The 20,235-nt window shown below is 44.6% G+C and overlaps 1 protein-coding gene and 1 pseudogene across 1 annotated transcript; one reads left to right on the top strand and one right to left on the bottom strand.

Annotated features, from left to right (window-relative positions):
* Positions 1 to 3,014: 3,014 nt before the first annotated feature.
* On the bottom strand, positions 3,015 to 16,755 carry LOC123796037 (vacuolar-sorting protein SNF8 pseudogene; annotated as a pseudogene).
* On the top strand, positions 16,668 to 20,141 carry ELOVL3 (ELOVL fatty acid elongase 3). Its single transcript, XM_045802830.2, has 4 exons — positions 16,668 to 16,919; positions 18,125 to 18,256; positions 18,932 to 19,083; positions 19,343 to 20,141. The coding sequence occupies exons 1-4, from the start codon at positions 16,819 to 16,821 to the stop codon at positions 19,768 to 19,770; spliced, it is 813 nt and encodes a 270-aa protein (XP_045658786.1). The 5' UTR covers positions 16,668 to 16,818; the 3' UTR covers positions 19,771 to 20,141.
* The last annotated feature ends 94 nt before the right edge of the window (positions 20,142 to 20,235 follow it).

The following is a 20,235-nucleotide window of genomic DNA, read 5'->3' as shown; positions in this document are numbered from 1 at the left end:
TGAAACTATGTAGATTGCAAAAAGACTGTAAGCATAAACAGATTATAAATATTTCTGGGAAAATTAATGGCAATATGAGCAGAAAACCATGAAGTGCCTAACAAATAAACCCAGAAATGCCGCTCTGCTCAATCACTACTGTGTTCAAGAACCTCTGTTTATTATTGCATCTCATTAACAGCCTTCTTAAAATTCCAACTTGGTTCGATTTTAGTTCTTTTATTTCTCTGGAAAGGGATTCTCTAGTGTCTTCTATGCTTTTCAAGCCCAGCTAGTATCTTTATAATCGTTATCCTGAACTCTAGTTCTGACATCTTACTTATGTCAATACTGATTAGGACCCTGGGGGTCAGTACTGCCTCTTGTTCTGGTTTTTTGAGGCGAGTTTTTCCCTCTTGTCGTTCTGTTCAGAGAAGAATAGATGAATGAGAGAACTAAAAATACTAAAGTGGCAACAATGACCTCAGAAAAATATACACTAAACAAATCAGAAGAGACCTGAAACCGGGGAAAAAAAAGAAAAAAGAAAAAAAAAAAGAGAGAATATAATCAGACAGGTGAGCAGAATAGAACAATACATTGGCTTCTGTGTGTATTTTGGTCTGTTTTTTAGAAAACTAGATCCCAAAATTGTGAAGAAGGAAAACTTACATATGTACAAAAATAAAATTAAATACAATGAAAGGATAGAATGTAACTGTAAAAATGGAAATTAAAAGACAAGAAAAAACAAAAGAGAAAAAAAACCCCAACAACTGAAAAAGGAAAGGATATAAACAGACAGGTCATCAGTACAGAGCAATACACTATCTTCTGAGTGTATTTTGGTCAGTTTGTTAGAAGAAATTACATCTAAAAATTGTATAGAAAGAAAAACTTATATAAGTACAAAAATAAAATTCAATACATTGAAAGGATAGAATGCAACTATAAAGATGAAAATTTAAAAAAGACTTTAACAAAACAAAACAAAACAAAACCCAAAAGAACGCCCCAAAAAGGGAAGAAGAAAAAACAAACAAATAAAAAAGAGGTGATCAGACAGGCGAATAGAACAGAGCCATACACTAGATTTTGGGTGTATTTTGGTCTGTTAGAAGAAACTGCAACCTAAAACTGTAAAGAAAGAAAAAAAAAAAAAAAAAATATATATATATATATATATATATATATATATATATATATATACACAAAAATAAGATTAAATACAATGAAGGGATAGAATGTAACTGTAAAAATGAAAATTAAAAAAGATTTTAAAAAGGAGTTGATAGAATAAGAGCTTGTTTGAGAAAGGAGAGAAAAAAATTTAAAATATAAAGTTGAAAGGCTAAGGAATCATGGGAAAAAGCCATGAATTCTATGTGCTGTATTCCCCTAGCGCTGGGGTTGGGCAGTTCTCATTGCCCACTAAACTTGGTCTTGGCCATAGTTCTCGCTGAGCTTCTGGGGGAGGGGCCCGTTGCGTTGATTCTCCTGTGTCTTTGCCACGTGCGGAATTGCACCGCCCTTGCCAGGGGCCCGGCTAAGTCGTCTGCTCCCGTTTGCTCTCTGTAGTTTTGGTTCCCTGAAAGTTTTCTGTGCCACTTTAGAGGATGAGAATGAAAATGGCGGCCTCCCAGTCTCCGGCCCTGGAGCTGAGAGCTCGGGGCCCCACTCCTCAGTGCGTCCTCAGAGAAAAGCAGTGAATCACGCCTGTCTCCCTGGTCTCCCACACTCCGTGCTCACTCGGCCTGTGACCGAGCATTTCTATCTCAGGCACATGACCCCGTTTTGAGTCTCCAAACCCAGCAGGCTCTTGCCACATGCTCCTGGACTGGCGCGCTCCTGGGCCGCTCCGCCCAGGGGAGGAAGGAGGGTTCCTTGGGATCTGCCGCGTGTTGGGCCCCTGCTTGGAGAGCAGCGGCCGGACCGGGCTGTGGATCACAGTTTATGGCCACCCAGAGCTGAGAGCCCACTCCTCGGCTCACTCTTTGCAGCCGACTTCCTCACTCCGATGCCTGGGAGCTCTGCTGCACTCAGCACCACCACCGCCCCCCCACCCCCCGTCTTCCTGTGACCCCCGAGGGTCCTGAGACCACACTATCCCACCTACTGTTCTGCCCCACTTAGCCACCTGAGCGACCATCCCTCACCGGACCAGACTTCTAAAAGTTCCGATTTTGTGCTCCCCTGCTATATGACTTGCTAGTAACCGGCTGAGAGAGGCTCCCTCCCCCTGCAGTCTAGCTTCCCATAAATCACCTCAGATTCACTTCTCTTCACCTCCTACCTTGCATAAAGTGGTTGCTTTTCTATTCGTAGAGTTGCAGCTATTCTTTTCTTCGATCTCTGGTTGAGTGTGCAGGTGTTCAGAATGATTTGATAGTTATCTACCTGAATTCCTGGGACCAGACAAAATTAAGGTCTCCTACTCCTCTGCCATTTTGGACTCCTCCCTGGTTAGTTTCTATTATATTTCTTCAGATCACTAATCTTTTCTTCAGCATCTGCTTTTATCCCATCCAGTGTATTTTCCATTTCAGATAATGTATTTTTTATCTCTAGACGTTTCACTGAATCTTATATCTTCATTTTCTCTAATTATTGTGGCCATGTTTTCCCCTGCCTTTTTGAACTTATAGAGCATTTTTTAAAATATCTTATTTATTTATTTGACACAGAGAGAACATGCAGCAGAGAGAGAGGGAGGAGAAGTGGAGGAAGAGGGAGAAGCAGATTCCCCGCTGAGCATGGGCCCTATGTGGAACTTGATCCCAGGACCCCAGGATCATGACCTGAGCTGAATGCAGACACTTAACTGACTGAGCCACCCAGGTGCCCTAGAGCATTTTTATAATCACTGCTTTTATGTCCCTGTTTGTTAGTTTCATCACATTATTATTTCTGGACCTGTTTTTATTGGTCGATATTTTTCTTTTTTTTTTTTAAACAAAATTGTTCAGGTTTTATTTATCAGTAGCTCCTCTCTCTTCTCCCTGCCAGCCGCTGTGCCCTCTTCCACACTCTCAGATTCAGAAGAGGACTTCTCTGGCCTCATCAGTGGTAATCTAACGGGAGCAGAGGTCAGTGGAAAGAGCTGGCAGACAGTAGTGTGTCTCCTCTGGGGCTTACAAGTCCAACCAGGCCAACCTTTTCTTCAACAGATGTTCCAGAACTTGCCTCACTTACTTCGTCTCCCATTTAAGATTAGCTTTGATCTCCCTGATGGTCATGTGGCCATTCTCCCTGCCAGCAGCAACACCTAGTGTGATCTCTGTTGAACTCAGAACATACTGATGAGCTAAGTGCCTCCCACAGTGATGATGCCAAAGCCAGGGCCTTTAGTTACTTAATGGCCCTGATCAGGTTGCCTTGGCTGACATCCTAGGCAAATTTTCTTCTTCCTTTGAATGCCTATTGTGTAGGTCCTCCAAAGTTCTCCAAAGTCGTTTCATTTGGATCTTTCTTATAGCTTCCGTTTCAGGGGAAATGGAAGGGCTAGGCACACTGTGATAATTTGTATCCCCAGCACCTCAGACCAAAATCCTTTTTCAGAAGTCAGAGGATCCACACCAGTGGTGGCACATATGTCCTGGAAGTGTACTTGGAACTTGAGGACTCTCTGGATCTTTTGCTGGTGCTTGCTGGCAAATGGCCCCAGACTGGTGTTGAACACATCCAACTCTTTGACATCTGGGGCAGCGATACTCAGCCAAGACAGTCCCTCGCTTCTTAGAGCTGGCCTTGGCATGCTGACTATATGCTTGCTATCAGCCAGTGGGCCACCCTGCTGCCAGGACCCTGGGTCTCTGCATCCCTAGATCCACCACTGTCCTCTACTGATTGATTTTTATCCTGCTTATGGGTAATATTTTCTTGCGTTTTGAGGGTTGTTTAGGTTTTTTTGAGTCAGACATTGTGATTTTTACATCATTGGTTGCTAGATTATGTTGTATTCTTTTAGATAATTTTGGATTTTTTTCTGGTGTGCAGTTAAATTTCTTGTAATCAGATGGATCCTTTTGAGGCTTGTATTTAAACTTTGTTAGAAGAGATCCATACCAACCTTTAAGGATTTTATTTATTCATTTGTCAGAGAGAGAGAGAGAGTATAAGCAGGGGAAGCAGCAGGCAGAGGGAACAGCAGACAGAGGGAGACGCAGACTCTCTGCTGAGCAAGGAGCCCGATGCAGGACCCTGGGATCATGACCTGTGCCGAAGGCAGACACTTAACCAACTGAGTCACCCAGACATCCCTGGCTCTCAATTCTATTCCATCAATCTATGTCTGTCCTTAGGCCAGTACTACACTGTCTAGATTATTATAACCTTTTTAAAAATGTTTTATTTATTTATTTGACAGAGAAAGCATAAGCAGGGCGCGCAGCAGGAAGAGGGAGAGGGAGAACAAGCAGGTAGTGTAGAATTCAGTTTCATTAATTATATTCACAATGTTCTGCAACCATCACCATTATCTATTTCCAAAATTTTTTTATAACCCCAAACAGAAACTACCCACTAAGCAATAATTTCCCATTTCTCTTACCCCGAAGCCCCTGATAACCTCTCATCTATTTTCCATATCTGTGAATTTTCCTATGTCAGATATTTCATATAAATGGAATCATACAATGTTTTTCTTTTTATGTCTGACTTCTTTCACTTAGCATTATGTTCACAAAGCTTATCCATGTTACACCATGTATCAGAACTTCATTCTTGGGGTGCCTGGGTGTCTCAGTCGTTAAGCGTCTGCCTTCAGCTCAGATCATGATCCCAGTGTCCTGGGATCGAGCCCCACACTGGGCTCTCTACTCAGCGGGAAGTCTGCTTCTCCCTCTCCCTCTGCCTACAACTCCCCCTGCTTGTGTGCTCTCTCTCTCTGTCAAATTACATAAATTAAAATTGTAAAAAATAAAAAATAGTTAAAATGGTAGTTTTCATCTATATATATTTGGCAGCTGGGAAGAAATCAGACAATAGGTGAAGGTTATTGCAGGAGTCTAGGTTAAAGATGATGTCTATTTACCCTTCAAGCTTCACTCCTTCTCTGGAAGTTTACCTATGCTGACTGAGCAAATGGCTCCAAGGCCCTCTGGCTTCTGGTTGAACTTGGCCCATGTGTAGCACCGGCAAGAGATTAGAGGGTGGGAGGATCTCAATCTGCGGGGCTGCTCTGGGCACCTATGGCAATTGATAGCAGGTCCCAGCTCCTGACAGGCAGCCCTTGCCACAAAGCTCTTTGTGTCTCTGTATTCTAGTAATGGCTCCCTTCCCTCATCCCTTCTTTCTATGGGTAAAGTGGCCACCACCTGTATTTCCCTGCACCAGTTTATTAGTTTAATAGTTCCCTTATTAAACTTTTCTAGAATTACCCAATTTGAGTGTGTTATTAGTTCCCTGCCTTAGATCAGTTTGGAAATAGTGGACAGAGCAATGAATGTATTTGGCGGTAGGACTTTGAGGTTCTGATAGAGTGGATGGTGTGACCGACATGGTCCTGGCTCTCAGAGACGTTCTAATAAATTGGGGAAGGCAGGATGACACAGTCTAGAAAAAAAACAAAACAAAACAAAACTATGATTCAGGCTCATACCAACCAGCGATAGTCCAGCTATGGACTCAGGTTCTAAGGCGGTTGGCACTAGCTGCTAAATGCTCTAATCCAGATAGTACTCATGAACTATTTCCTTATCTTGGGGACAGAACTGACGTTTCTCCAAGCTCTCAGATATGCGGGGGAGAAACCAAAGGAGTTTGGTTATTTTCCACAGAGGAATCAGAAAAGTGAGGTCTCAAGGAAGCAGTAGAAATTGAGGTTTGGAAATGGTCCCAGGAAAAGATCTAATCAACTGGGTGAAGCGGCAGGACACAGACACTGGCTTGCAGTGGCTGAGCCTCCCAGACAATCTGGAGACACTCAGGCCTTAGGGTTAATTCAGTAACAACCGGTTCCACCCGCTAGTTGGCCTCCTGAGCCCATTCTGTCCCTGAAGCCATGTATAGGACTAATTGGGGGCGATTTCTCTATCATAGACCTACACTACTTCTACTCCTCCAACTATTTCTCCATTTTTCCTCTTTTCCCTGAATGCCTCTCATCCATCCTGGCCCTCCAGCTGCCAAAAGGCACACATTAGCCCCACATCCATGCTAGGTGGCCAACCATCTGAGATCAGGTTTGCCTGGCTGATACTGGAAATCCTTAATGTCTTGCCTGCCTTGCTTATTTCCCTTTGATTCAACATGGAGAATTCTGATTGGGGTGTAACTCCCACAACATGACCCTTAGATCTTGAGCCCCTGGACCGGTTCTCTGAGGCCTGCTAGCTGTTTCAGCTCACCTTTCAGACCAAGGCCCTTTGTGGGCCAGTACAGTAGACTCTCTTTCTTATCACACCCACTTTACTCCCACAGGAAGCACTTGGACCCACTCCATCTTAGTCTCTTCCATGCTATAAGGATCCAGTGACCTTCAGAAATTCACAGCTCCTGGCTGGCTGTATAATTTCAGACACATTACGTAACTTCTGTATGCCTCAAGTTCTTTAAAGTTCTTAGCCATGCCTGGCACATGGCAAAACTCAGCAAATGTTTGTTGTTGTTATTACGGTATTTTAAAAATATCGATATGTTCATATAACAGGTGTGACCCACTTAAAATTTGAGTCTAAAAATAATCATACTTCTCTCTTTAATAAATTCTGAGTCTAAATTCAGTTTATTTTTAAAAGATTTTATTCATTGTATTTGAGAGAGAGAGAGAGAGAGAGTGCACGCAAGCAGGGAGGGAGAGAATCCCAAGCTGACTCCACGCTGAGCACAGAGCCCTATGCAGGGCTCAATCCCATGACCCTGAGATCAGGACCAAGCCAGAACCAAGAGTCAGATGCCCAACCAAATGAGCCACCCAGACACCCCTAAATTCAGTTTTTTTAAATACCTGTTTTATTTTAGCTTTCTTTTCTTTTCTTTTCTTTTTTATTACAGTAAGCTCTACGTCCCATGTAGGGCTTGAACTCATGACCCTGAGATCAAGAGTTGCATGCTCTACCTAGTGAGCCAGCAAGGTGCCTCTATTTTAGCTATTTATTTCTTAACTAGTACACCCAGAAAAAATTCCAAAAATGTCAAAAGGCCCACAACTTCTCCCATTCACCCAGTTCACCTTCCCATAGACTGCTCTCTTAACAATTCTTTCCTTAGATATAAAATATTTCCATCACCATGAAAAGTTCCCTTAACCCCATTGCAATCAATCTCCTTAACTCTTAGCTCCATCCAGTCACTGACCTGTTTTCTGCCACTGTGATTTTGTGGGGTTTTTTTAGAATTTCAAATAAAGATTAGAGCAAAAATAAATGATAGAGAAACTAAAAAAACCAATAGAACAGGTTGATGAAACCAGGAGCTGACACTTTGAAAAAAATCAATAAAATTGAGGATTGCTGGAGGGGAGGGGAGTGGAAGGATAGGGTAACATGGGGTAACTGGGTGATGGACATTAAGGTGGGCATGTGATGTAATGAGCACCGGGTATTACATAAGACTGATGAATCATAGACCTATACCTCTGAAACCAATACTATATTATATGTTAATTGAATGTAAATAAAAAATGTTTAAAACATTGATAAACCTCTAGCCAGACTTACCAAGAAAAAAGAGAAAGGACTCAAATAAGTAGAATTTTATATAAATGGTCACAATATGTAGTCTTTTGCGTTTGACTTCTTTCACTTAGCTTAATATTTTTCTTTCTTTTTTTTTAAGGTTGGTGATGTCAACAGTAGGTGGATGTGAGACAGGCTGGGGTCAGGGAGGCCCTTGAGAAGAAAGGCAGGTGCAGCCCATAAGACAGAGACAATCCTTAGCAGGACTGGTGAGCAGATGGCACGGCCAAAGCCACGGCAGCTTCTTTCTAGCCACTTCCAGCCTTCCTTTTAGCACCTACGTCTGCTGGCGCTGCTCCATCTTGCATAGCCTCCTTCTGACCTGGGCTGGCGGCTTGGACAGCGGGGCTCACTACAGGCTCTTGGTGGAGCCATGGCCTCTATGAATTCATTTGTCCAGTAGCAGTTAACAAGTGAAGAACTGAGCGTTCTTCAAAGATGACTCAGATACAGGCTTGCTCTCAGAAACTTTGGAATGTAGTTTAGACTCTGAAGAACCTGTGGAGAGTTTAGATTTATTTTTTCCTGGCCCCCAGCAACACACTCTCCCTCTGTTAACTCCTTAACCAGTGTTTTTCATATCACAAGATGCAGCCTATTAGTGGGTCATGATGGGCATTTTTTTAAAAGTAGTCTCCTCCCCCCAGGGTGGAACCCAACTCGGGGCTTGAACTCATGAGCCAGATAGCAACACCTGAGCTGAGATCAAGAGTCAAATGCATAACCAGATGAGCCACCCAGGCACCCCATGATGGGCATTTTTAAATAATAAAATACAATGGAATAAAAATATCAGACATAGGGACCCCTGGGTGGCTTGGTCGGTTAAGCATCTGCCTTTGGCTCAGGTCATGATTCCAGGGTCCTGGGATCATAAATAAACAAATATAAATAAATATTTTAAATAAAATCTTTAAAAAAATATGACACACAACATGGAAAGGGTGTGTATGTTTTGAAAGATGTTGTCTCCAAACCATGTATATGTATGGAGTTATAAGGTAACATATATTTCTCCTTTTGTGTCTCGGGCAAAAAATTATGAAATCCACTACCTTGTATATTGATATCATCCCTGGGGTTGTAGCCTCTTGACTCTCATTAACAGTTCCTGCGTTCACAAAAGAATCACCTGGGAAGCTTGTTGAAACTATAATTCCCAAGCCCTACCTATCTCTAAATATATTCAGATTCAGAAGGCTGGGGTAAGCCCAGGAGACTTCATTTTGTTTTAAAGATTTTTATTTATTTATTTATTTGAGAGAGAGAGAGAGAGAGAGAGAGCACAAGCTGGGTGAGCTGCAAGCAGAGGGACAGGGAGAAGCAGGCACCCCCCTGGGCAGGTAGCCCAACGTGGGGCTCGATCCCAGGACTCTGGGAGCATGATCTGAGCTGAAGGCAGACGCTTAACCGACTGAGCCTCCCAGGCGCTCCAGGAGACTTCATTTTTAACAAGCTGGAGATGACAGTGTAAATGGTCTATGGACCCCAGTTTGAAAGGCCCTGCTTGACCTCTCCTTGGCTAATTTCATCCACAGCCAGTTCAGTGATATCCTCTACCCTGAGTTGAAGGCAGATTGACCACCTGAGTTCTAGACAACTGGTTATTGGATCCTCTGATCTAGTTGTTCCTTGCATTCATAGGGCCCAGACTGTACTCAACTCCCTCTCATCCCACTATTCAAATTTATTATTCTTCCGTTATTTCCCATCTTTGTGAGTGGATGCATTCTATACCCTGTCAACCAAACCAAAAGAAAGGAGAGAGGAATCAAAGATGGACCCCCAGAGTTCAGCCTCAGCACAGGGTTGACTTCGTGGGTGCATAACCTGTGCAACCACACAGGGCCCCGCACTTAGAAGTGGCTTACACTTGGTTTCATGTTCTGCTGTCACCATCTTGAGAGTCTTCCTAATTTTTGAACAAGGAACTTTACATTTTTATTTGGCATTAGGCCTCGCAAATTATGTATCCTGACCTGCCTAGCCTGGGAGCCTGGTGGTGACTTTAAATAGAAATAGGGAAAGCCGCAAAAAGAACAGGTCTAGGAAGAAAGTGAGCTGGGTTTCTACACCTGGATGTGAGCTGTCTGTAACTCAAGTCAGCCAGGTGGAGAAGTCCAGGGGGAAGTTGGAAATATGAGCAAGAACAGAGAGCAGAGGTCAAGATAGAAGATATGTAGTTTGGAGTTAGCCAAATAGAAGTTAACAGGTGAAATCATGAAAGGGGATTACCCAGGAAAGAGAGTACGCAGTAAGGAGTAAGGGACAGGGACAGGACTTTAAGAAACAATAGCGTTAAAGAGGTAGGAAGTATGGGAAGAAGAACCAGCAAAGGCACAGGAAGAAATATAGAAGCAAAACCAAGACAGTAAAAATACTGGGGAAAGGAGATAATCTGGCACAGATATGCAGGCTCTGAGGTGGGGGAAGGAAGGAGCAGAAGAGCCAGTTCAGTGACAGAACCCATGGGAAAGACGGACTTCTTTTTTTTTTTTTTTTTTTAAGATTTTATTTATTTATTTGACAGAGAGAGAGAGAGAGAGAACGACAGCCAGCGAGAGAGGGAACACAAGCAGGGGGAGTGGGAGAGGAAGAATCAGGCTCCCAGCAGAGCAGGGAGCCTGATGCGGGGCTCGATCCCAGGACCCTGGGATCAGGCTCTGAGCCGAAGGCAGATGCTTAATGACTGAGCCACCCAGGTGCCCCGAAAGAGGGAGTTCAACCCAAGAGATTTCAGTCATCTATTATTAGTTTTGAACATTTACTGATTATAAAAATAATTTTAAAATCACCCATATTCCACCATCCAGACAAACTGTTAGCATTTTGGTGCATTTCCTTCCAATGTTGTTTTTCAGCATGGTTTTCTTCCATGTTTTTTCCTCTAGAGAAAGCTTGTAAATATTCTTTCTATCTGCAGTCCTCCATGTTTTTGCTCCACAAATCTGAGGCCATACTATACATAGTCTCAGATCCTACATTTTTAAAATTTTACATTCCATCCAGAGCACTTCCTACATCATTAAAAGCATTTTCCCCTGAATGTGTAGCATTCCAAAATCTTGTGACATCAATTTTAAAATATTCCGAAAGGAAATTTAAAATACTTCTAATTTTTTTTCCTATAATCTCACCCACCCCATCAAATGATTCACATTTTAGTGTTTCTTTTCATTCAGTCTTTAAAAACATCATCACTGGGGCACCTGGGTGGCTCAGTCAGTTAAGTGTCTGCCTTCGGCTCAGGTCATAATCCCAAGTCCTGGGATAGAGTCCCACATCAGGCTCCCCGTAAGCAGGGAGCCTGTTTCTCCCTCTGCCTGCCCCTTCCCCTGTTTGTGCTTGTTCTCTCCCTCTCTGTCAAATAAATAAATAAAATCTTTAAAAAAAAATAAAAACATCATCACTTTTAGGTAACTGAGGTAATAGGATAGATACAGTTTTTTTTTTTTAAAGATTTTATTTATTTATTTGACAGAGATAGAGACAGCCAGCGAGAGAGGGAACACAAGCAGGGGGAGTGGGAGAGGAAGAAGCAGGCTCATAGCAGAAGAGCCTGATGTGGGGCTCGATCCCAGAACGCCGGGATCACGCCCTGAGCCGAAGGCAGACGCTTAACCGCTGTGCCACCCAGGCGCCCCAGGATAGATACAGTTTTATTTATTTTTTATTTTATTTTATTTATTTATTTGACAGAGAGTGAAGAGAGAGAACACAAGCAGGGGAGTGGGCAAGGGAGAAGCAGGCTTCTCAATGAGCAGGGAGCCCAATGTGGGGCTCCATCCCCGGACTCTGGGATCATGACCTGAGCAGAAGGCAGCTGCTTAACAATTGAACCACGCAGGCGCCCCTAGATACAGTTTTAAATATTGTTTTCTTTCACATTATTTTACAAACATGGTTCATGTTTCTCCATGTTCTGGTAGCTGTAAGCTGTTTTGTACTGTGAAGTGGTTAATAATTTAATCACCTACCGACGTAAGTGTTTCAGTACATAGAGATTTTTTTTTTCCTTTGGCCTATATCATTGGGATTTAAATTTCTAGGTGAGGGACTGGGTCAAAGAATACCGGTTGGCTCTTGCTAAGTATTACCTAAGTATGCTTCTAGAAGGATTAAGACAATTTACCTGGCCACCAGCCAGGTATGGATGTATCTTTTCCCAGGGCTTTGACTGGCGTTGGGTATTTAATTTTTACTTGGTTTAATGGCTGTTAATTGGGACCATACTATACATATAGTCTTTAATTTGCATTTCCATAATTACTAAGGAAGTTGAGTCTTTAAAAAAAAAATATATATATATATATATATGTTTACTGTTTGTATTTCCTCTTAGATGCCTATTCAATTCAAAGCAACAGACATATTTTGAGTGCCGTCCATGTGCCAAGTGCTGTGTGCTTCCCTCAAGGATGAGTGCCCTAACAAAAATGACCATTTGGGATAGGGTGGGGGAGCCAGGTAGTATAGAAAATATATAATTAACTTTACTCCACTGGTAGAAGAATACCAGCAGGCAGGTTGGGCAAAGTCCTGTGGGTGGAAGATAGAGAAGGAAGGGGTTGACTCTGTTTGAAGCAGGTTAGGCTTTTGCAGGTCAAGTGCCTTTAGAGCTAAGGCTAAACAAAGAGTAAGATTTGTCCAGGTGAGAAGATGTCTGGAGAGAAAGAACAATGTGGAGAGAGGTGAAGGGGTTGAAAAAAAATAAAATATAGTACTTGTGTAATGGAATTGTGACTTTTCTAAAGCTAAAATTTGGAATGCTGGGCAGTGGGGGGGGATGATGGAACATAGGCTGGAAAGGAAGAGTCAAGGCTAACCTCAGGATTCTGACCTTTGCCCTGAGAATTTTTTGTTGTTGTTGTTGTTCTTAAAGAGCAATGGCATGAGCTAACGTGTGTTTTAGGAAGATCTTTCTGGAAGCTAATGACAGGTGGATCTGGAGACACTGGAGTCTATAAGATGAGCGTATCTATGTTTTTAGCCACTGACCAAAGGTCAGAGATAGGACTAAGGGTAAGCTTTTTAGGTAGTATGCACATTAACTCTTTGTCTTAAAATTGTTCCCATTTTATAGCTTTCCTTTAAATTTTTAAAAAATTGCGGTAAGATATATGTAACATAAAATTTACCATCTTAACCATTTTTAAGTGTGTAATTCAGTATTGTTAAGTACATTTCACATCATCGTGCAACCAGTCACCAGATCGTGACTTTCCTTTTAAGTTAATTTAGTTCAGTTTTATTAAAAAGAAACTGAGGGGCACCTGGATGGCTCAGTCGCTTGAGCGTCTGCCTTCAGCTCAGGTCATGATCCCAGGGTCCTGGGATCGAGCCCCATGTTGGGCTCCTTGCTCAGTGGGGAGTCTGCTTCTCCCTCTCACTCTACCTCTGTGTTTTCTCTCTCTCAAGTAAATAAATAAAGTGTTAAAAAATAAATAAAAATGAATTGAAATTTGTACAAATGTACCTTTTTTGGTAATAATTACTGATGTTTGCTTAACACTTTACATTGTATAATGCTCGTTAGCATATATGATCTCATTTGATCCTCATAAACATCCTTCTGAGGTAGATATTATCCCCATTTTACAGATGAGAAAGCTGAGGCCAAGAGCCAGAAGACCAGACAAGCTTGGGGTGTGTATTTATCCTAGAGAAACAGAGTGTCACCCAGATTTATAGGCTGAGGATTTCAGCCATCCAATCAGTCATGTAGCAAATATTATCTGAGTACCTAGTATGTCCCCGTGTTAGGAGAATGATGTTGAGCAAAATAGACATATTCCCTGCATTTAAGGAGCTCCAGGACTAGTGGGGTAAAAAGGCATTCATCAAGAAATCATGCCCCTTATGATGTGACTCTTGATCTTGGGGTTGTGAGTTCAAGTCCCACGTTGGGTGTACAGATTACTTAAAAAGAAAATCTTTAGGGGTGCCTGCGTGGCTCAGTCAGTTAAGCGTCAGACTCGATTTCGGCTCAGATCATGATCTCAGGGTCCTGGGATCAGGCTCCCTATTCAGTTCCATGCTCAGAGGGGAGTCTGCTTGAGATTCTCTCTCTTTCCTTCTGTCCCTCCCCCTGCCCCTGCTTCTGTGTGCACATGTGCACTCTCTCTCTCTCTCAAATAAATAAATAAATCTTAAAAAAAAAAAAAAATAGGGGCAGGGCGCCTGAATGGCTCAGTCGGTTAAGCGTCCACCTTCAGCCCAGGTCATGATCTCAGTGTTCTGGGATCTAGCTCCGGACAGGTTCTCTGCTCAGCAGGGAGTCTGCTTCTCCCTCTCACTCTCCCTCTGTGCTCTCTCTCTCTCTCAAATAAATAAATAAAATCTTTAAAAAAAATAGGGGTGTCTGGTTGGCTCAGTCAGTTAAGTGTCTGCTTTCTGCTCAGGTCATGATCCTGGGGTCCTGAGATGGAACCTGCATTGGGGTTCCCTGCTCAGCGAGGAGTCTGCTTCTCCTTCTCCCTCTGCCCCCCACCCCTGCTCCTGCGTGTTCTCTCTCTCTCAAATTTAATAAATAAAATCTTTTAAAAAAATGAATACCACTTCTTCCAAAAAACTTTGAAAAATAAAATCTTTAAACTTCACAGGGAAAGACAACGTAAAATATCTTTGTTTGAGCGAAACTCAGGACCAACTATACTTACGCTATATGCATTTGTAAACCTTCCAAAATGATTCACCCTGACATTTCCATGTGTCTGTCTAATCCACAATATCCTTTCCTTGACATTATATGATTTGTATACTGACCCCCAACCTTGTGATGTAAGCAGGCAAGTATGACTGTCTATATTTTACTGATGAAAAATTCGAGTCTCAAAGAGGTTAGATAACTTGCCTTAAACCACATGACTAGTTAATGGTGAAGCTGAGATTTGAATCCAGGTCTTGTAACACCTAGATTGTATTATTCTTATAGTATTCATTCTTCCATTTATTCATTCATCCATCAAATATGCACTAATCACCTTCTGAGTGTCAGCCTACATATGGAGCAGTCAAGCGTTTGAAAACTGAAGGGTTTGAAGCAGGAAAGCAGCATGATCCAATTTAGATTTTTTTTTTTGATCTTATTTATTTATTAAAGAGAGAGCAAGAGAAGAGCATGAGCAGGGGGAGGGGCAGAGGGAGAGTGAGAAGGAGGCTCCCCGCTGGGATGATGACCTGAGCTGAAGGCGGAGGCTTAACCAACTGAGCCACCCAGGCGCCCCTCCAATTTAGGTTTTAGATGAGAGGGCAATGATAGTTTCCAAAATATGGTCTAGGACCACCTACTGGGTCTGAATCTCTGGGACTGGGGCTCAGGAATGTCACAATCAGCCAGGTTTAGGAATTTCCAATTCCAATACAATGAAGAGAGAGAAGCACTGTATTAGAGAAGGAGGTGGTGCAACCAGTTAACATGATGAAGGTAGTTGCTGTAGCGAGAGCCAACTAGGTGAGAGCGATGAGGGACAAAGGGACACACTTGAGGGTCATTTAGATAGCATGGGCAGGACAGTGGCTGAGGTTCAAAGAAGTGGAACTGGGATTCCTACCCAGGTCTTCAGGCTCTGGGGCCTGTGCACTTTGTTGCACATAGACATTTATAACCATGTCCCGATTTTAAATATTTATATTTATGTTTCTTGGCCCTTGTTTTGCAAATCCCCATCTTATTTCAAACTGTCTTCAAGTCTTGTATTTCTCCCTCACTTTCATAAACCCTAGGAGAGGGGCGCCTGGGTGGCTCAGTCGTTAAGCATCTGCCTTTGGCTCAGGGCGTGATTCCGGCATTAAGGGATCAAGCCCCACATCAGGCTCCTCCACGGGAAGCCTGCTTCTTCCTCTCCCACTCCCCCTGCTTGTGTTCCCTCTCTCTCTGGCTGTCTCTCTCTGTCAAATAAATAAATAAAATCATAAATAAATAAATAAACAAACAAATAAATAAATCCTAGGAGAGACATTAGGGACAGACAAGGCCTTAAAAGCTTAAAAATATTTCTTTGGGGCTGGGTACCTAGGCAAGGAAAAAATAGGTTTGATTAGACAAGCACAAACTGGGAGAGACTAGTAAGACACTGGGGAGATGCACTGCATTTCCTCTTCTATAAACCCTAGAAGGCCTCCAGAAAACCTGAAGACAATAACCCCAGAAGCCCAGAGGGTGACCGCATTTCCTCTCCAAGGTTATTACTGGGTTTCAAGCTGGAGCAGTTCAAGAATTCAGGAAACTGTAAAGAATCCGCAACAGCCTCAACAACCATCTCCCCAAACATCAACATCAACAACCTTGACGATAAGATTTTTAAAATTCGGGGCACCTGGGTGCTCAGTGGTTAAGCATCTGCCTTCTACTCAGGGAGTCAGCTTCTCTCTCTTTCCCTCTGCCCCTCCCCAACGCTCATATTCTCTCTCTCTCTCAAATAAATAAAATCTTAAAAAAAAATATTAAAAGCAGTCTCCTTCCCACCCACAACGACAGACCTAAAGAGGGCAGATGGGACTATGGGGCATTCGTCTTCATCCGGGGTCTCGGTTTCCCAGGGTCTCAGGGAGGGGGGAAACTGACACCCGAATTTCTGAATGCAGGTATCAGAGGCTGAGGACACCTCCACTCTCTCCTCACTGCCAGGTAGGTCAGGATTAAAGCGAACTGAGGCAAAGGCTATGGTTGGCAGTACCAGGGGAAGACAGGCCTGTAGGGGTACTGGCAATGCCATAGGGGCTAAGCCAAGCAGGTGGGAACGGAGGTGTGGGAGAAAAGGATGGGAAAGTGGGCGTGGTGGGATCCTACCACAGGCATTTGGGTTGGGGTGTGAGAAGCACTTGGGGGAGGCTCTCTGAAGGATGACCAATCAGAGAGCGAGTTGCGGTCCAGGGGCAGGACAGGGGCTTATCTTGGTCGAGATTGGATAACGGCCTGGCGCTGGGAGGGGCCGCGTGCCGCCCGGCCGCGGCTTAGCAATTCAGCTTCATATACCGCAGTGGCGGCGGCGGTGGAAGTAGTCTGACTGGAGCACGTGCCTGAATCTGACGCTCCTCGCTTGCCGCGGAGTTCCTTGGGTCCCGCGTGCGTTTGGTCCTGCCCCAAAGTTCTCTCCATCCTCGGTGCCCTAAGCTCTTGCCCAGCTTCTCAAGCTCCGGACCTCGACGTCTGCAGAACGAAATGGTCACAGCCACGAATGTCTCGGACGAAATAGAGCAGATGTTGCAGCCTTACAACTTCGAGCTGTTCCACGACATGAGGCCCCTTTTGGAGGAGTACTGGTGAGACCTGCGGAAGGCGAAAGGCTATGCCAGGGTCCTGACCTTGATGACTGCTATTTGGGGTGGGGTGGGGGTGGGGAAAGAGACACTAGATACCTGCAATGATTTTCTTAAAGAGCAAAGGTATCGGGCTCCCCTGTACCGGCTCCATATCCCTGTTGTCCAAGGTGCAGTTAGCGTGGCATCTCAAAGAGATTAGATCTGGAGGAAAGAAAGAACGAATGAGAGAAAGAGAGAAAGAAAGGAAGAGGCAGAAAGGAAGGAAGGGAGGGAGAAAGGAAGAAAGTGGGTTGAGGAAAGTAGGAGACAGAAACCGAGGGGAAAGAGTGTAGTGAGAAATGATCTCTGAGGAAGGGTTTGATCTGAATACCTACTCCCACCCACCTTATAGACGGCTCTCCTCTCTCCTTTGTGGCCGTGTGTGCAGGCGTGCGGGCATAGTGCTGGTGCCCAGGGACAGTCTGCCCTTCACAATTATCACGTTGTTCCCCAAATGCTCCATTGTCCCCGCTGTGGAGGAGACACAGTTGGGGGAGCTATTTCAAGATTTACCCAGGCTCTTTGACTTTGCCCTAAAGCTCCTCAGAGGTGTTTGTGGGCTGACTTTGCGCTCCAGCTAATTTGCCATGACCCAACCAGGCAGAAACTATTGCCGCATTCTTTTTTTTTTTTTTTTTAAGATTTTATTTATTTATTTGACAGAGAGAGACAGCCAGCGAGAGAGGGAACACAAGCAGGGGGAGTGGGAGAGGAAGAAGCAGGCTCATAGAAGAAGAGCCTGATGTGGGGCTCGATCCCATAACGCCGGGATCACGCCCTGAGCTGAAGGCAGACGCCCAACCGCTGTGCCACCCAGGCGCCCCCGCATTCTTCTTACACCGGAGCCCTGGGTTGGTTCTAGGCATGGACCAGCAGCTGTCACTCACTCACAGCTGAGAGCAATAATCACAGAAACCTTGAACACAGCCCCTGCCCTGTGCTAATTACTTTATATACCTTAACACTGTCAGGCGAAGAGTGTTATTTCTCCTTCATAATAAGGAAACTGAGGCTGAGAGAACTAAGTAATTATTTTCCAATGTCACACAGCTAGTAAGTGGCAGAGCTGGGACTCCAACCCAGAGCATTCATCTTGAGAGACAAGTGGGCATTCCTTTAACCAGCACCCACCCATAAGCCCATCCCCTCTGCCTTCTGCCTGCCAGGGCAACCTCATTCCCCATAGCTCTGGTCTACCTGCTGCTCATCTTTGTGGGGCAGAACTACATGAAGACGCGGAAGGGCTTCAGCCTGCAGGGGCCTCTGATCCTTTGGTCCTTCTGCCTTGCAATCTTCAGGTAAGAACCACCCCCCCCCATCTCCACTCCATGCCTATCCTGTAGACCCTAGACCCTCACTCTATCCCTAAAAGTTTTCTGGAAATCCCAACTGAGTCAATGCCCCAAGTTGCCCTCTAGCTTTCTCCCTAACCCATTTTCTCAGTTCCAGCTCCCTCCCCAGCTTCCATCCTCCTCCCATATTACCTTGTTTTCCTTCTTCCCCAGGCCCCATACTGGCAACCTCTGCTCTCTCTCATGAGTCCTCTTGTGCTTATGGAGTCCATGTCCTTCTAACAATTTTCTCCAGCCTCTAATGCTCTCAGCATCTAACACCCTCTCCCAAGACCTTCCAATAACTTCTCTAGCCCCTCCTTCCCATATTTCATCCCCCAAACTCCTTCCATCTCCCCAATCCTGTTTTCCATCCCCTCCCAGGTTCCTACCCATCCCAAGAAACCTAGTCCCTAACTCAATTTTCAGTCTCATCCTCCAGCATTCCCTGGTCCTTCCCCAGACCTCATCTCCTCTAGATTACTGGTTGGATCCTGGCCCCAAGATCTCAGAAGCTGTGACATATTCTGCTGGAACGGGGGAAGTGGTGGAGCTTGGGGCCATGACCTGCCAGGCCAAGTGGGAAGGGTGAATTGGTTCCTGGGGATAACCCTTACACCCTTTTCCTCTGTCCCATTTCAGTATCCTGGGGGCACTGAGGACATGGGGCCATATGGGTACCCTGATACTTAGGGGGAGCCTAAAGCAAACCGTGTGCTTCTCCATCTTCACCAACACTCCCATAATCAGATTCTGGTCCTGCCTCTTTGTTCTCAGCAAGATCATTGAACTTGGTGAGTGGCAAGGCTTTGTCTCTCTGGTGCCCAGTCAACCACATCCCTCCTCAGGGCCCCCCCCACCACCCCCATCACATGGAGAGTCCCTTCCCCACCCCTGGGTGCTAACGACACCTCTTACCCAAGCTCCTCTTTAAATTATTTGCCATAAAGACCCTTCTCCATGCCCTGAGAATTCCACCTATGTCCCTATATCCATCACGGAGGGTGGTCCCAACACTGGGTGGTATGCCAGCTATGACTCCCCATCTCCCAGGAGACACGGCCTTCATCATCCTGCGTAAGCGGCCACTCATCTTTGTGCACTGGTACCACCACAGCACAGTGCTAGTGTACACGAGCTTTGGATACAAGAACAAGGTGCCTGCAGGCGGCTGGTTCATGACCATGAACTACGGTGTGCATGCCATCATGTACATCTACTACACTCTGAGGGCTGCCAAAGTGAAGTCCCCCACGTGGCTACCCATGCTCATCACCAGCCTGCAGATCCTGCAGATGTTTATGGGAGCCACTGTTGGCATCCTAACTTACATCTGGAGACAGGAACAGGGATGCCACACCACAATGGAACACTTCTTCTGGTCCTTTGTCTTGTATGTGACCTATTTCATCCTCTTTGCCCATTTCTTCCACCAGACCTACGTAGTGCCCAAGGTCAAAGCCAAGACCAAGAGTCAGTGAAGGGCTGGAGAAAAAGGAGCCCCAGGCTCTCTCCCTGCCAAGGCACTGAGGGGTTGAGCTTAGGTTTGGGAGAATGACTTGGATGCCTTCCCTGCATGGTTTTTCCCATGGGATCTGTGCCCCAAGGTGGCAGGAAGTTATGTCAGACAAGAAGTGTCAGCCGTGGGTGGGGTGTAATCTAGTACTTTGATGTTTCTATTTTTAATGTGAAGGCCAAGCAAGGCCTGGGATGGGGGTAGAACTGAGGAGGATCCCCAGAGCTGAGTTATTTGTATTTCTATCCAGAAATCTTCTTGCTCCATTTTTAAATTAAAGATTTCAACAAGTCTTTTGGGGTTTTGAGATTTGGGGAAAGAGGATGGCTGTGACGGCAGAGGGCTGCTGGCAGCAGGATGATCACTGAGTGAGAAGCCTAAGAAGGTGTGTGGAAAGATGAGAGGTACACACACAGACACTCAATAAGAA

This window comes from Ursus americanus, chromosome 6 (genome assembly GCF_024610735.1).
Source record: "Ursus americanus isolate L20-20 chromosome 6, mUrsAme1.1.p, whole genome shotgun sequence".
Taxonomy (NCBI): domain Eukaryota; kingdom Metazoa; phylum Chordata; class Mammalia; order Carnivora; family Ursidae; genus Ursus; species Ursus americanus.
Note: the sequence above shows the minus strand (reverse complement) of the source record. Positions and strands in the feature narration are given on the sequence as shown.

What these genes read in the sequence shown, in the direction of transcription:
- ELOVL3 (XM_045802830.2), top strand. Translation starts at nt 16,819, where the DNA reads ATGGTCACAGCCACGAATGTCTCGGACGAAATAGAGCAGATGTTGCAG. An exon ending in CCCCTTTTGGAGGAGTACTG is followed by an intron (nt 16,920 to 18,124) that starts GTGAGACCTGCG and finishes TCTGCCTGCCAG; the next exon opens with GGCAACCTCATTCCCCATAG. An exon ending in TTCTGCCTTGCAATCTTCAG is followed by an intron (nt 18,257 to 18,931) that starts GTAAGAACCACC and finishes GTCCCATTTCAG; the next exon opens with TATCCTGGGGGCACTGAGGA.